The sequence below is a fragment of the Peromyscus eremicus genome, chromosome 19, assembly GCF_949786415.1.
Source record: "Peromyscus eremicus chromosome 19, PerEre_H2_v1, whole genome shotgun sequence".
NCBI classification, from domain to species: Eukaryota; Metazoa; Chordata; class Mammalia; order Rodentia; family Cricetidae; genus Peromyscus; species Peromyscus eremicus.
The window spans coordinates 53,378,232-53,396,058 of record NC_081435.1 but is presented as its reverse complement, the minus strand read 5'-3'; the positions used below and the strand labels follow the sequence as shown (position 1 = coordinate 53,396,058).

At 44.8% G+C, this 17,827-nt stretch overlaps 1 protein-coding gene across 2 annotated transcripts in view; it reads right to left on the bottom strand.

Moving 5' to 3' along the window:
* Window positions 1-17,827, bottom strand: part of Znf532 (zinc finger protein 532) — a 113,099-nt gene that overhangs the window by 32,281 nt on the left and 62,991 nt on the right. Inside the window, exons 7-9 of one of the 2 annotated variants that reach the window (XM_059246770.1) lie at window positions 13,255-13,431; window positions 7,325-7,487; window positions 2,160-2,441 (exon numbers count right to left, since the gene is read on the bottom strand). The exons of the other annotated variant lie outside the window; for it this stretch is intronic. Of the exons in view, the coding sequence (XP_059102753.1) occupies window positions 2,160-2,441; window positions 7,325-7,487; window positions 13,255-13,431 (622 nt within the window). The remainder of the gene's footprint in view (window positions 1-2,159; window positions 2,442-7,324; window positions 7,488-13,254; window positions 13,432-17,827) is intronic. 2 annotated transcript variants of the gene reach the window in all.

Genomic DNA, 17,827 nt, shown 5'->3' with positions numbered 1-17,827 from the left:
AAAGAAAGAGACATGGTCCAATCTTTACCTTAGAAAATGTTCTCAGGAGGAAAATTAGAAAGAAGATGTCCTCTGCTGCCAGTGAGAACACTACACAAGAATGCATAGCTGCCTAGAAGAAGCTGGACACATCCCACAATGAACGCTTACTTCATCTAGAGACACAATGTCCTCAACGGAATGCAATAGAAATGCTGTGAACAACTGGGAATCCCTGTGATGGGTAAAAAGTTATAGCATTTGGGTGGTCAAAAAGTAACACGGTTGTTTTATGAGTGGCTCAAATAAACAGTATAAATAAATGAGATTGATTAATAAATGTGACTAATACCCCATATCAATAACTTCTCCAAGGTCGAGTATAAACTAGTTGCTAATCAATTCCTGCATATCTTTATATAGTTTCCCAAGGACATAGCAAGATAAAAGTTAAAGCAATAAGGTGATGTTTTGCCTTTAAAAATATTATGCCTTTGAACCCACAAATCAGTTTTAGAATCATCAAAAGTGAGACAAGCTATATTCCTCATAAATGTGATATAAAAATAATAAAGTACCCAGGCCCTATTCTGATCTACAGATTTCACCCTGAGGCTCGGGAGATGGCTCGGTGGACAGAGCACTTGCCGAACAAGCACCGGACCTGAGTCTGGACCCCCAGAACCCATGGAGAGCTCCACCTGTAGTACATACACAGCACTCCTACAGTGAGCTGGATGGGGGCGGGGCCAGGAGAACTCCGGGAAGTTCATGGGCCAGTTAGTGAGGTGTACGCAGCGGTGGACAAGAGACTGTCTCAACAAGGGGGAAGGAGGGACCAACACCCACGGTTGTCCTCTGACCTCTACACCAGCCACAGCACCTACGTACCCACACTCACACATGGAAGACACACGCACACAAAGACTTCAAATCCAGTACGACAGAGATAACCCATCAGTTAGACAACTCAATTTTTACCCGGTGGCGCATGCCTTTAATCCCAGCACTCGGGAGATAAAGGCAGGTAGATCTCTGTGAGTTCAAGGCCAGCCTGGTCTACAGAGTGAGTTCCAGGACAGTCAGGGCTACACAGAGAAACCCTGTCTCAAAAACACAAAAACAATTTAATTTTCACAATAATCCAATAGCACATTCAAAATTAAAACTGAGAGAATCCTGACATGGAGTCATACAATAACTAAATGTAATAAAGATTCTGATAAGCAATCAGAAAATGTGAACACCGCCTGATATGCTATCCAAATACAGTAATAGGTAATATCAAAAGTAATTCTGCTTATGTTCCTAAGTCTAATATTTACACTGATTTGTTCTATGTGTGCATGCACATGCATGTGTCCACAGTATGGCAGTCAACAGGCAACTTGCAGGAGTCTGCTCTCTCCTTCTATTATGTGGGTCCTGGGGATTGAACTCGGGTCAGCAGACTCAGAGTAAGTGTTTTACCTGCTGAGTCATCTCACTGGCCCTTTTGGGTGGTTTTTTAAACACTCTTATCAGTGAGAAATGTGTATTTATTATTTTAAAAAGAGACCGTGGGCTGAAGAGATGACTCAGCAGTCAGAGCTCTGGCTGCTCTCACGAAGCTTCAGTTCAATTCCCAGCACTCACAGCTCACAAGAGGGAATGAGTGAACGCCCTCTGTGAACCCTGCACACACGTGGTGCACAGACATGCCGGCAAACACCCATACACACGAAGTAAAAACAAACAAATCATAAAAGAGAGAGCGCAGTCATCTGGCGACTGAGGAGTCGGACTGCAAAGCTTCGTAAGGGGTGAGGCTGGTCCTTGTACACAGACTCGAGGAAGGACAGGTGATGTGCAAGGCCCCCAGCAGCACCGGCACCACCACCGCCTCTCCACCCTTCTCTCCTTGCTGGTCCCAGAGCTAACCGGCACACTCTGATCCCTGCCTTAGCTCCAGTCACCAACAGACCTGACGGACAAGCTACTCCTACCGCTGAGTACGCAAGGGAAGCGGTTGAGATTGGGAGGGTTTGGGAATGTCCGACCCACAGATACAGGAAGTAAGGCACACAGACATGGAGGTCACACTAATCCTAACTCCTGACAGAGCCACAGACTGAATCTCAGAGGCTCGCCAGCACAGATGCTCCTCCTGCTGCCGGAGCATGGCCGTCACTCTCACTGACCTTCCCATGCTCCTTCCTCATGTGAGAGAGATACACATCCCTCTGTGTGAACAGACGGTCACACTCCCAACACGTCCACCCGAGACTGGCCATCTTCTTAGACTCTGTGGATTTCTTTGCAGGAGATGGAGTCTTCTTTTCCAATTTCTCTTTCCCATTCATGGCCTTGGCATCCTCTCTGCTGTGGTTTGCTGAATTCTGAGATGCAGGCTTAATGCTCAAAGGCAAGTTTATACCCAAGTTTGGAGGCCCTTCAATACTTTTCAATGTTCCATGCATAGACTGCATTATAAAAAGAAAAGAAATGCCTATCACAAATCACACCGTTTCAACAGAATGACAATCATTCAGAAAATATATCCTAAACTGAAAACATACATTTTTAAAAGCATAAAGGAGTGGTCAGACATGGTGGCACACACCTGTAACCCTAGCACTCAGGAGGCAGAGTCAGAAAGATCTCTACACAGCAAGTTCCAGGCCAGCCTCGGCTATACAACACAGCAAGTTCCAGGCCAGCCTGGGCTACACAGTGAAACTCTCATCACAAAAAAAATTAAATAAATCAAGATGAATTTAAAAACACTAGAGCTGAGCGTGGTGGTGTACAACTTTAGACCCAGCACTCAGGAAGTAGAGGCAGGCAGATGTCTGTGAATTTGCGACTAGCCTGGTCTACATAGCAAATTCTAGGCAAGCCAGGATGATATAGTGAGACCCTGTCTCAAAAAAAAAGTGTCGGGGCGGGGAGGTGTAAAGGAACATCAACTTGTTTACTTGTTGGGGGGCTCATATGTCACGGCACATGTGTGAAGGTAGGTCCTAGGGATGAGACTCAGGCCATCAGGAGGGCAGCAGGTACCTTTACCCATTGAGTGATTTCACCAGCCCCATAAAGAAGCATAACAAACAACTTAAATGACTGCTCTAAGCTATGTTTTTGACATTTCTTTATTTTGTGTGTGTGTATCTATGTGCGTGGGTGCACACGTGGCAGAGCGCACATGTGGAAGTCAGGGATCTGTTGGGAGTTGAGCATCTCATTCCACCACATGGAATTCAGGGTGCTCCTAAGATCAAACTCAGGCTGTCAGATGCCTTTACACACTGAGCCATCTTACTGGCCATAGTTCCAAATAATTTTTCAGGGCTTATCCATCAGTGCCATTTTAAGAGTCTCTGAAGACAGGCCCCTGTACTGGAACATATTAGTGCCCCCCTCCTGGCTGGCCAAGAGCAAGTCCTCTGTGTGGCTGACCATTTCTGGAGATGGCTTTACCTTCCTGCTTCCTGCAGAGCTCTGTACGCAGGCTGATGTGCAAAAAGGTACCCAAGGCCCAGGATCCAGCAAGACATACTGCTTTTCATACTCTTGGAATACTTGTAACCTGTAGGTACGGGTACTGCCAGGGCTTGGGGGACTTTTCACCTCTCAGTCACTTTTACTAGAGGAGTGTACCCAGGAGGTACCCGAAAAGCCTTTAACGACTGTGTGGCTGTTTATTATCATTAACACAACAGTCAGCAAACTGACATCCTCAACCCACAGGATTTCAAACGTGGGTGAGATAAAGTCAGCACAATGATTCTTTCTTTGCCCCTTGCAGTCCTAAACATTGCATCCAGGGCTGCGAGCTTTCCAGACAAGCACTCCATACTGAGATACGCACCTCTGTACTTTTTATTCTGAGACAATTTCACCAAGTTGCCCAGTCTGGCCTTGTATTCACTCAATAGCTCAGGCAAGCCTTGAACTTGCGACTCAGGTGATGGGCCAGTGCCACTAGGACCTACTGATACAACTGATTCTAAAGACTTTGGGTTTTGTTGTCTGTATACTAAAGGCAATGAGTCTGTGCTTCAAGACACAGGTTATCTGTGACTGGGGCCTTCCTCCTGATAAGGGGGCAGGTTGGTGGCTTGTCTCGGAAGCCCTGTGCCTACAAGAGTACATTCACAGAAGCTGTCCCTCAGGAGCTCTGGCACCCAGGTCCTCGTGGTCAACAGACTGGCTCTGTGGAAGGCTTGGCCCCAAGTTCCTCCTGAGTTGTCAAGGAGGACATCCATCATTCTAACTCCTCAGGATGCTTTCTTAAGAGAGGGCTTAGCTAAACAGCATAGCCTGAGTGGCCTTCCTGCACAATGTCCTTCCCAGGAGGAAAAGGGAGTTGTGTGGTTTCTCACCAGGAGAGGCCACAGCTCTCCATGCATACAAGCATCAACTGGCCCATCCAAGGGGCTGAGAGCAATGTCAGACCAGGCCCTGAGAGCAGGGGAAAACAGGGCAGACAGTTTCCCTATGGTCACACCTGCTTTTCTCCATGCACATGACAGACTTCTGTGTGCACAGAGGGCAGCTAGTTTGTGCCTCAGTACATAACTTACCTGGTGTGTGTGTGTGTGTGTGTGTGTGTGTGTGTGTGTGTGTGTGTGTGTCCGTGTGTGTGTCCGTGTGTGTGTGTCCATGAGGAGACCAGAGGTCAACCCCAGGTGTCCTCCCTCCATTAACAACTGCACTCCCTCTCTAGCCCCTGGGTTTTTAACATTTCTAACCATTTAAAACACAAGGAACAAATCCTCAAGCCTCAAACTTTCTGTAAGCTTCAAGGCAAATGGAAGAGAGGGCAGGGATGTATGTCTCCTCTGTAAAATAACCCTGGGGACAGAAATCACCAAGAAATGGGGATTCCGCCAAGACAAGAGCAGATATGTGCTGAAATGCAGGTTTCTAAGTTATTTATTGTGCATTTATTTACACATTGCAAATAATAGTAATGCAATGAAAGGAATACAAATATGCCTAGCATATGCAAGGCCCACATTTGATCCCCAGAAGCATTTTTAAAAAATACTAATACAACTTAATTCTTTCAGAAATGATTTTCCCTTAGTTCCTGTAGAGAACAGCTAACCAGGATGACTATAAGTTAAAGGTTTGACAGACAGCGAATGTCAATATATGGAGGGTAAGGACCTACAAAGTAAATAAATACGTATCCTGGGGGAATGGACACACGCTATGAATCAGGTAATAAAGGGCCACCTAACAGCATGGGAGTGAGTGAGAGTGAGTGAGAGAGAGAGAGAGAGAGAGAGAGAGAGAGAGAGAGAGAGAGAGAATGTGTGTGCATGTGAGAGAGAGAGAGAATGTGTGTGTGTGTGAGACAGAATGTGTGTGTGAGAGTGAGAATGTGTATGTGTATGTGAGAAACTGTGTGAGAGAATGTGTGTATGTGAGAGAATGTGTGTATGTGAGAGAATGTGTGTATGTGAGAGAGTGTGTGAGAGAGTGTGTGTGAGAGAGTGTGTATGTGAGAGAGTGTGTGTGAAAGAGAATGTGTGTGTGTGTGTGTGTGTGTGACAGAGAAAGACAGCAAGAGAGTGAGCAAGGCAGAAAGAGAGAGAGAGAGAAAGCACCACTCTCTCCAACATCCCTATTCCAGTTCTCCTCCTTCCTGACTGCATCACAGGTACCAGGCAAGATAAACATGGAGCAAGAGACGCATCATTTTAAACATAAAGGTGCCTCTAAAACATTGTATTTATTCTTACCTACCAAGCATAATGTAACAGGAGTTTAAGACACCAGAATGTGCTTAAAATGAAAACAGTCCCACTGTTTTCTTATCATATAGGCTGGTAAAGGTTGGGATAACTAAAAACAATCCTTCCTCCTATGGACACAGGATTATACCATTCTTCCTCAATCTCTATTCCTTGGGGACTGTATCATCCACATTCACTACTACAAGAAGAATCCCCTATACCACCACACACACCACTTCCTGATGCAAGACTACATTCCAGAAAGCCAATAAGCAGCTTGGAAGAGGCCACTTCCTCCCTCCATGCCTGCCTTCCATTCACAGGGGGAGAGTAAGAAGCTAGACTTGAACAGGGCCAGCACCAGCCTTTAATTCCATCGCTTAGGAGGCAGAGGTGGGAAGATTTCTGGGAAATCAAGGTCAGCATGACTTACATAGTAAATTCTAGGCAAGCGAGAGTATCATCGTAAGACCCTGTCCATTTCAAAAGAAAGAAAGCTCTAATTACGTACCAGCCTTTGAGACTGAAAATGGAGCATGGTGCCTCTTTAGAGGGGTGGATACAAGAATCCAAACAAGACACTTACACCAACACCCACATCAGGTCCAACACCCAATCTACCCTAAATATTTAAAACCAGCAACTCAGTGCTTAAGAGCACTTACTACTCTCTTGCAGAGGACCTGGGTTTGGTTCCTAGCACCCACATGGTGGCTCACAACCATCTATAACTCCAGTTTCAGGGAAACAGATGCCCTCTTCTGACCTCAGGCACAAATAGAGTGCACATACATACATGCAGACAAAACATACGTACACATAACAAAATTAAAATTAAAAAAGAAAAATAAGGTGTAACTATGCAGCCCTGGCTAGCCTAGAATTCACGGGGATCCTCCTGCCTCTACCATCAATTGAAAGTGTGTGCCATCATGACCAAATTACATGCTATCTTTATAGGGTGAAAAAAATGAAAGACTAAATAAAATATAATGCAAATTTAAGTGCTTATATAATTTCAAGGCTAAACCTTGATTTTTTTTTAATGTACCAGTATTTGTATAAATTAGCATAACTCATTCAAACTTTTATTTATTAATCCCATATGACAGAGTTCTCAAAATAGAAAACTACAGAAGCTGTTAAGATTAAGAGCACACACTACACCTGCATAAGACCTGAGTTCAATTCCCAGCACCCACGCCACACCATACACAACTGCCTGTTCCAGATCCAGGAGAATCTGAAGTCTGGTCTCCAAGCACACTCCCATGTACATATATCACACACAGACATATATCACAAACTAAAACAAAAATAAACCTTATTTTTTTAAAGAAAACTTCACAGTCATCATTTTCACGTAAATAAAAAAGAGCTCTAATAACTTTATTATTCTTTTAAACCAGAGCATGCACACTTTGTCAGCAGTCGTTGACTCCTGGAAAAAGGGCACCCCAAAGCTAACTGAACACAAGGACAGACTGTGGCATGGGCCAGTGCCCATCTCTTTCCCTAGATAGCAGCATGCTTTACAGAAACCTGCAGCTCAGCCAGAGCCCTACAACCATGCATGTATCTGCAGTTCACTTAGACGGAGGAGAGACGCGCACACACACCTTGATATGGTCCATCATAAGTTGCTTCTGTGCATATAAAAGAGAACAGTCTGGACACTTGAAAACAGACACCTTCTGGTTCTCAGTGTGCTGGTCAAAGTGGCGGTACAGCAAGGTCTGCAGGGTGAACACAGTGTCGCACATGGAACACTTATAGATTATTCTAGAACAGAAGAAGCGCAGCGAGATACAGTCAGTCAGCCTCGTCTCAGTCAAAGGAGCTATGGCTTAGCATCTAAGGAACTCGGGAGGTAGAAGCCATTGAAAGAACACAAACAAAAGAACATTTTAGCTGTGATACAAACTTTTCAAGACAACTGGCATCACTCAATCACACACATAAGGCTTCAGCTCCGACTAAGACACATTCAGCAACATTTGTTTAGAAATCTCGGTGACCATTTTCTGCCTCACAAGGCTACGATGGGCGTTTGTACAAAACCTCTCAGTACTGGTACACACAGCAAGAAACAATCAAAATTTCTCTCTCTCCCTCCCTCCTTCCCTTCTTTTGAAAAAGGCAACACATCTAAACAGTGGCATCCTAACCTGAAAAAAGATGTGGGGGCAATTTTTTTGTAAGGTCAAATAAAACAATACAGCTCAATGTGGTGCCCTAACTAGGAAAAGAATTTGATTAATGAACTGAAGACACCCAAACTCTAATACCTGGACAACCTGCCTCGAATTTACATTTAAAATCAGCAATTTCACACTTGAATATCAACCTTTCTACACCAATTTTAACACAGAAAACTATACACCAGTACACAATTACAGAGATAAAAAGACAAAAACACACAGCACAGGAAAACCCAAGCTTCCTAAAAATGGTTTTTAGTACCCGGATACTAGACACTGTTCCATACCAAACGCCTTATCCAAAGCCACCTCCTTACTGTTCAGCAGACTGGAATCTCCTAAACAAACCTCTCCCACCCACTTAGACCTCTCCTGAAGTTCGGGGACAGGTGTTTGGTGGCACTGGGGTGTATGCAGCTGGGACACAGCAGACCCTCTTCCTTAGCAACTGCTCTAGGTCATCCTGGTCCTTAGGGAGGCCTGTGGAACCTGGCCCCTTTGAAGAACTGTGGACCAGGAACAGGAAGCCTAGGGAGCAGCTGAGAAAAGGCGGTAAGCTGACTGAAGAGGAAAGCAGGGGAAGTGTAGACGTCTAACTTAAACGCCGCACAGCGAAGTGAGTGAAGGGGGCCCCATACGCCCATCTGTATCTCCTGAGTATGTTCTTAAGACAGCTCCTCACAGAGCTCCACACTCCACTGGGCAATGCTGTCAAAAAATAAATAAAACTGTCATTTAGGCCAGCATGGTGGTATATGCCTTTCATCCCAGCACTTGGGAAGAGGAGGCAGAGAAGTTTCTATGAACTAAAGACCAGCTCAGTACACTGCAAATATCATTCTGGCTAAACAGCAAGACTATTTATAAATAAATAAATAATTTGATTTCTTTTAAAATTATAGCTTTAACGCTGTGACTTTATCTTTAACTCTCACAGAAAACTTTCAAATGTAACCAGAAGGCCACATGTTTTTCCAAGGTCTTGCTAAATTAGTCACTTTTCACCTTCAACTGAAGATGGGGAGAAAGATCCAGCTCATTGCTGACAGGCTTTCCTAACACAGCCCAGTGTTTCACCATCACAGCAACAGGTACCCAGGTATGCTTCACCATCACAACAACAGGTACCCAGGGATGCTTCACCATCACAGCAACAAGCACCCAGGGATGCTTCACCATCACAGCAACAAGCACCCAGGGATGCTTCACCATCACAGCAACAGGTACCCAGGGATGCTCATTTCCTTACTGTTTGAAACTGCTCAATGTCCAGTGAACTAAAACCTCACATAGAGCAACCACAGAAGGTCATTTTTAAAAGAAATTGCTTATAAAGATTTTCAGGAAAATTAAAACAAGGCAGTATATTATGATATGGGCACATTTCTTTGTTATTAATGAATTATTTTATTTTGGGGTGTGTATACGTAAATGCCACATATATGCAGGCATCCTTGGAGGTCAGAAGAGGGTGCTGGATCCCTGGGAGCTGGAACTACAGGCAGTTGGGAGCCTCTAGACATGAGTGCTACTAACTGAACTCAGGCCCTCTAAAAGAGCAGGAAGTGTTCGTAACCTTAGAGCCATCTCTCCAGCCTCAAGATCACATTGCTAAGCATAAAATTATCATTACCTCTAGGGATGGATAGTATGTGCATGCTGTTATTCTGCTTATCTTTCTTTTATGGCTTTCCTATAATCAAAGGACAAGCATTTGAGGAAAGAAAAGGACTGGGCTGCAGGACGACTCAGCCGTTGTGAGTACGGAATGCACTTGCAGGGGACCCAAGTTTGGTCTCATCATGGTCCCATGTCAGGCAGCTCACAACTACCTATTAACTCCAGCTTCAGGGATCTCTGGTTTCCTGTACTCATGTGTATGAACACACACACACACACACACACACACACACACACACACAATTAAAAATAAATCTTTCAAACAGAATAGCCTCAAGGTCGGGGATTTAGCTCAGTGGTAGAGCACTTGCCTAGCAAGCACAAGGCCTCAGGTTTGGTCCTCAGCTCGGGGGGGTGGGGGGGGGAATAGCCTCATAATGGTTTCTATATGGAAATGCCATAATGAGACCTCTCACTTTGTATGTCTGTTTAAAAAATTAATTTAAAAAAATACATGAAAAATTGGTGAAGGGGAGAAGAGCTTTAAGAGAAGCACTGAGATTTATTAGTTGGACTGATTATTCACTTATGATTCTCTTTCTCAATATTTCATAAAACCAGGCATGGGGGCATGGCTCAGTTATCAAGAGCTTATACTGCTCTTCTAAAGGACTAGTGTTCAGTTCCTTAACTCCAGCTCCAGGAAGATTCAACACCTCTGATAATGCATGTATCCACACACATGTGCATGCACATTACACACATACACATACACACACACACACACACACACACACACACACACACAAATTAAAAATAAATCTTAAAAAAAAACAGGTATAACGACCATTTTCTTCATGGTACATTCTCTTGGGGAAAAATATAAAACCAAAGACAATGAGTAACTTAGCCTTTGTTGAGGAAATTGAGGAACAAGTTGTTGATATGTTATCAAAAAAACCTTCCCATGAAACACTAATGAGCGCAGAGCACTGATAAGCTTCAATAGTCACAGCAAAGGCAGAAAGGGGAAAGTTCCAGGCTATCCTGGCTACACAGCAGGATCTCATCTCAAAAAGCAGGACAAACAAAAAATACTAAAGAACGTGAAGGGGGAAGAGGTGACAGAGATGTGGCAGAAACCAACAGGTCAATGAAAGCTGACAGCAGCGCTATCGGGAGAGGTGACTACCGGCTAAGCCCCGACGGTGCCCATGTGGCCCACCCAGAAGACACACAGCGTCATTTCTGCAAGATTCCCGATGATGAGAGCAGGTCCTGGGCTGACTGCGATAAAGCAGAACAGACAGAGAAGGCCATCCCAGAATGGAAGGTTGCTTCTTCTTTTTTTTTTTTTTTTTTTTTTTTTTGCATGGGGGGTGGGGTGGGGGTTTGGTCAGCATCTTGGAAAGCAAGGATAAAGACATTGTCTAGGTGTCTAGGCAACTGGGACGATCTGAATACAGTCTGTGAACTGGCTGGCCAGGTGATCAGCACCACTACCCTGAGCAGGAGCTGTGTGCTCGTGACTTTTAGGAGCGTGCTTTTGCACAGGGAAGAACATGCTGAAGTATCAGGTCATAATGTCCTGTTACTCCCAGGGATAAAAGGGAGAGTGGGTTATAAGAATAATGAACTGGACCAGACAATTTCCCTTTTATCTGTGGGGATCCATCCTAAGACCCCCCAGTGGGGTCCGGAAGCCACAGAAACACTGAACACTCTAATCTGGTGCCTTTACCATCTCAACGGCACTTCCGCTTGTCACTTCTCCTGGTTGGGTGTGACAGATAATCATGGCTGACTTCACTTCTCTCCTTCACCGGTTCACGGGTAGAACATCTGCTCTCACCATGGATTTTAGCACTGGATTGTTTCCCTGTTTCTTTACCAGTCTAGAACTTTAGCGTCTTTACTTAAGGGAGGCACTTTTCTGCCTCTCTAGGTGGGGCTGGTACTACTACTCTCACTTTGGGGGTACTGTGAAGTGCACTCAGGGCTACCTGCACACAGTACTGTGCACAGTACTACAACTGTCAATCAGATAACCAAGCTGGTCACTAACTGGCTAATAGGCAGGTAGCACATACAGTATAGAAACACTGGACAAAGGGTGCGGGTGTCATGATGAAGCAGGACACTAAGACATTCCATGATACTATGAAGAGTAGTACATAATCTAGACCTACAACTTGTTTACTTCAGGAATTGTCCATTTAATAATTTCAGACCACGGCTGATTTTGGTTAATGGAAATTTCAGAAATTAAAATTGTGGATAAAGGGCAAGGGACCACTGCACCCTGTAAAGGGCTTCTTTTAAGTAAAGCTATGAAAATTCTAGACCTACTGTACTCAAATGTGAGCAATATTGTCTTAACTTATCTTAATAATCTACTATCCTCTCTTTTCAGTTTACAACTACTGTACAGACAGGATATGTTCCTTATTTGAGTAAAGAATCAAGGGGCTATATTCATCACGAGGCAAAGGCTGTTTGTCAGTATGCACAAGTTTTCCCATCATGAACGCTGGAGACACATTCATTAATCTCACTAATCCTTGTCTCTGTGTGAAGACATCCAGTGGAATTCGAATCCTCTAATTTGTAATTTGCCTCCCTTTGAAGATCAATACACAAAACATCAAGGAAAAGACCTATTTGAATAAGTAGATTTCAGCGTTGTTTTAGTAAAGTCATTTGTATATATTCAATAGTATTTCCCCAAATTTTTTTTTAAAAAGGACATATAAAGAAGTACAGGTATTACACTGCATATCTCCACCTCTTTCCCTCAGGGATCTTTGATAATGAAGTTGCAGATGAAAAAGCACTAAACACTGGACAAGCCAACCTAGCCTCTAGTCATCACACTGCACATGGCCACAGGAATCAGGAATAACATGACCACCACCAGGTGGTACACTGTGTGTACACAAAGAGGAGTGAGTAAATACAGAAACAATGCTTACAGAGTTCCTCTCCACCCCAAACAGACACCTCAGGCCACAAATATCAGCCACATCACCTTATTCTAATCTCACTCCAACCCTGGGACACAAGCATGACCTGCATTTACAGGAGAGGTGGAGACAGGTAACAATCCCTCACAGGCCTCACAGGCCTCACAACTGGCAGCTGGCGGAACTCTGAGCTGCCCCTGCACCCACACTGCCCCCTCTCCGTTGCTGACTGACCCCTGCAGCAGACAGGCAGGTAGCCCTATCTGTTTACCAGCCCTAAAGCAAGAACAACATTAAGTAAAATTAGATTTACTTCCACTAATCAATGGCTTGCCCTAGCTATAAGGTTAATTCAGTAACTAGTGTCTCAAGCTGAGTTCACCTTTTGAATACTGCTGGGGAAAGTGTGTCCTACAATAAACAAATGACAGCATGGACCATGACATCGTTTGGGTTTTCTGTTTTTATGTTTGATAATTCTCCTAAAACTTATTTGTTAAAAATCATCCTCGGAATAAAATGGATAAGTATTCATTTGTTGAGGAGAAATCAATGCTAAAAGCATGAATAACAGGTGACCATTTGGGACAAAGGCTTTACCTGGAGAAAGTACAGTGACTTGGTGAGCTACCAGCAGAACACCACACATCCAGTCAACACAGCCGACCGACACATGTTCAGACCTTACGTTTGATGCACTGCAATGACAACCTCCTCTAAATGGCACTACGGCAGCAGAGTGAAACTCAGCCATGGGTGACTTACTTGGGTTCTCCTATCTTGACGCCAGGATGCTGCGTGTAGGCGTGGGAGTGTGTACTTGGGGCGGACTTAAACGCCATTGGACAGATAGGGCACTTGTAGAAGACTTCACAGTGAGAGCCTTGAATGTGAGACTTCAGTGCGGCCACGTCAGAGTACACAACATTGCAATGTACACATCTGTTAGAGAAACAACACTGTCGTTAGCACAGACTACGGAACACCGTGAGGGACATCACTGCGTGACAGGGCGAAACGAACACATCTCACAGCCCACAGAGGTTTCGCGTGGCTTTTGGAAAGTACTTCTCTGCTTGCAACAGAGTAAAGTTAATTTTGTGTGTTTAAGAGGAAAGATCATGAAGAAAATTAATGTACAGATGGTCAGTGTCTGGAGCATCTTCAACATTTTGAGGAAGGATATATAGTAAGGCCAACAGACCGTGAGGGGACCCAGAAAGAACAGGGATCCTGAACTGGGGAAGGACGTTCATGTACTGGACTGCCACTAGGGTCTGATGTTCCCACCTGTCTTCATACCACATGGGAGACCTTTCCAATGGGAGAGGTCTTGGGATCTGCACCTACATGCCCTCAACAGAGGGACAGAGAGGGGCACATGGAGAGGGCATGGCCCATGGTCTCCTAGCATACACTGGTATGGGCAATATATTCTCGCTGCACAGTGACCCAGAAGGTGGTGGAAGTCAGCCACCTGTGTGTCTGTCTGCTGGACGACAACCTGACTGTGCTTGTATTTGGCCTTTAAACTACATCAACACAAGCTTCTGAAAAATCAGCATCTCTAAAAACGACTGACTCCAAGCTTCTGAATGTCTAAGTACGACAATTAGCTCATTCGCTGCTCAAACCTAATCCCATAGAAACAACCTCAAAACTAGCCCCACCCCCAGCTCATCTTGTCACAAGGACTCACAGCAATACTTGTAACATCTCCATTTGACGATGGAGTCTTTCTTCTTGATTCACATATGGAAAACATTTAAGAATGTTCACCATGGCTCTTGGAAACTGTCTGAGAGAGCATGCCTCGCTTGTGACTGAACACACATGCACCTAATCATGTATAAGCAAGTCACCTGGGGAAGAAATCTGCTGACAGAGCCCTGTCCTCCTGGACACCATGTCAGACAGACACTCCTGCCCTTCTAGGCTTAGAGGCACACCTGGACTCATGGAGATAACCCCTGTAAAGCCACACAGAGGGTGTGTATTCTACAGAGCACAGAACTTAGAAGGCTTTGTAGGCATCTTTAGAAAAATCAAGGTGTATTCTGTTTTATTGTCTTAAGGCACAGTGGTCACCAACACAGAAACTAAAACACTGTAAGTAGAGAACAAGAAAGATTCGATGTCCTACTGACAGGGAACTTCTCTCAATACAGGAGTCGGCCAAGCACACTGAAAGTCTCCTGGGCCGCCTAATGCGCCTGTCTGCCGTGACTCATTTGTAAACTAAGAACTGGACAGATCATTTTAGTCCCACCTTCCCCTAGAAACTAGTGACTACAAGGTAAGGGGGGATGAGGTCACAGTCAGAGTCCTGCCAGCTCCCCTGGTTCCTGGCCTTAGGGAGGACTCCCATCTGGGGAGATCTAACACACCCAGGCAAGTATGACCACAGACAGATGCTAGAATCTGGGGTCTGACGTTTCCACCTGTCCCGGTGCCACCCAAATGCTGCCCAAGGGTGGGCTACATTGCAGACCACACACAGCTTCCCACCAAACACAGGACCAGAATCTATCTAAAGCCAAGAGAAGTGCACTAATGGTCCCCATGTTCCAGAGCCACTGGAGCAAGAGAAAAGCTTCCCAGGCTGCCAACAGTAAAATGAGGTTTTTGAGTTGGCAGCAGATGTGACAGGGACTCAGTCTAAAGGGGACCACAGAAACCAAAAGAAAGCAGAGAGAGGGCAGCAGAGGTCACGACAACGGCAGATGAAGCAGGCACATGGAACACGGATTTCAGACACCTTACACTACCACAATGCTGCCGAACATCTACCTCACAGGCTCTGGGGTGACAGGCATGCGCCACCACGCCCAGCTCTCTTTATTATTCATTTTTAATTAAAAAGTGTTTACACTATACAATCTGACAATAATGTCTCCTTAAATGTACGTATCAGGAGGTAGGAAAATTCAGAAAAGTATTTGACTTTTATTCATAATTGACATTCACAAGTTAAGGAGGCTCCAGGCATAGCCGTATTTAAGAGACACAACAGGATGAAAAGATAGGCAAGCACCTGCCTAGGAAGGAACAGAGGCAGGAGTGGGAGCCCTCAGAAAATCTTCCCTGGCTACAGAAAGATCATACCTACAACGATTAACTACAGAGACAAGAGAGAGACGACAGAGAGGAGAGAGACAGAGAGACAGAGAGAAACAGGGCAGGACCAACAGGCTGCCAAGACCAGTCAGGAACTACCCCATTATTTAAAACAGCAGGAGGACTGGGTATGAGCACTGGTGTCTAACCCCAGGCCGAACTGTTTCAGGCTAGCCTGGGCTACAGTATAAGACTTTTCACACACACACACACACACACACACACACACACACACACACACACACACACAAGGGAGATGGGCAGGGAAAATGTTTGAGTTTTTATATCTTTTCCAAAGAAGTCAGCATGAACTAAACTTCACAACAAACAAGCATGGGAGATGGGCACAGTGATGCTTATTGGTAATCCCAGCTCTGGAGGCTCAGGAGTGAGGCCAGCCTTGTCCACACAGCAAGTTCCAAGACAGCCAGGGTGTCATAGCAGGACCCTGTATCAAAAGCAAATATAGAAAACGCCCGAGCATGATGTTTCTCACAGTCTGTATACCCTCAAGTCTAGCCTAGAAAATCCACGGTTAATAAAAACTTGATAAAATCTAAAATGTAAAATTGAAAGCACCAATTTAAGCAAGTCTGCCCGGGGCAAAGGAAGGGCAGAGCGATCTTCTCCCAGCCTGCTTGTGAGACGTCTGTCTTAACTTAGGAAAGACACCAGGACTGACTCAGAGTGCAGAGGCTGTCCTCTGTTCCTTCCGCTCTAACTTTGTTTTCACTGAGAGGAATTCTGTGGGAACACATAGCAGAGAAGAGCAGCAAGCGTCCAAGTCTCACTGCTGCTTTCCCTGGCTGTGGGCAGAATCCATCCACTCACAGTTCCCAGGCATGTGGTAAGAACAAAGTACTATTCTGCATAGCTCTGCGGACCATCTTGTTTAACTGTCACATCTCTGAGGGCTGGCGGCAGGTCATCACCCAAGTTACAGAGTACAAAAAGGAGAGAGGACACAGGAATTCCACACAAATCATGACAAGAAAATCTGGCACAAAGGAAAAACCTTGGTTTCTTGTTTTCTAGTTTCCTACCAGGTTAGATCTCAAACCATAAGGCATTTGCACACTATAAATTTGAAGGTATAAGAATAAAAACAGGAATCTGCCTCATATTTTAGTGTTAGAAAACTGAGCAGAGGGGAGCTGGAGAGAAGGCTCAGCAGTTCAGAGCATTGGCTCTTCCTCAAGGGTTCGATTCCAAGCACCCACACAGCAACTAACAACCATTTGTAACTCAAGTTTCAAGAGAACTGAGGTCCTCTTCTGACTTCCTCAGGCAACACACATACATGGCGAACAGACATGCACACATGCAGGCAAAATACCCACACCAAAAATAAAAAGAAATAAATCCTAAGAGGAGGAGGAAGAAAAAGAAAAACAATTGGGCAGAACATATCTCGGGACATAAACTAAAATGAAGTAAAATCATCAAACACACCAATGCTACCTCACTTTTATAAACCGTGTGACAAATTACGACTAAGCAAAACCACTGCACATTAACAGTCTAACCAAACATGGTAAGATAAACACATGCCACAGTGAAACAAAGCAAAACAAAGACACGTCACCCATGACACAGTCCCTTGAGGGGTTTCCATCCGGTCAAGTGTAATGGGACAGGAGCACATTTCAGAAGGTAACGAAGTTTGAGAGCAAAGCACATCATCCCCTAACACTGGATAAATTAACATTAAAGTTGCCAGATGTCAAAGAATACACATCTGGGAATCTCCAGGGCCAGTGAAAAGATGAAAGGGCCGGAACTGAGGTGGAGGAGGCAGAAGGGAAGGACTTCTGGAGGGGAGGCTCCGAAGACTGATGAGAGAAAAATGTTCACCTGACCCTTCCGTGTGGTTACGGCAATTCATCATGTTCATATTTATTAGAAGGGAACTACTAAGAGGTGCAGAGATGCATGGTATTCCTGCGGAGGATAAATAAGGGGAGGGCAACAACACATGTACAGGGGTGGGGGAAGAGGGTTGTGCAGGCTGTCAGTCATGGCCGAGCTCCATAACATGCACATTTACCTGAAAGGATCGCCCAGTTTATCCTCATCTGTATGGATAATGGCATGACATTAAACTTGGATTCAAACGGATCAACTCTACCACAAATGAGCTAAGTTCCCAGAGATCTGTGAGCTGTAGTATCACCAGACAGCCCTGAGAACTAGGTGTGTGCACAGGCCCTTCAAATCGTAG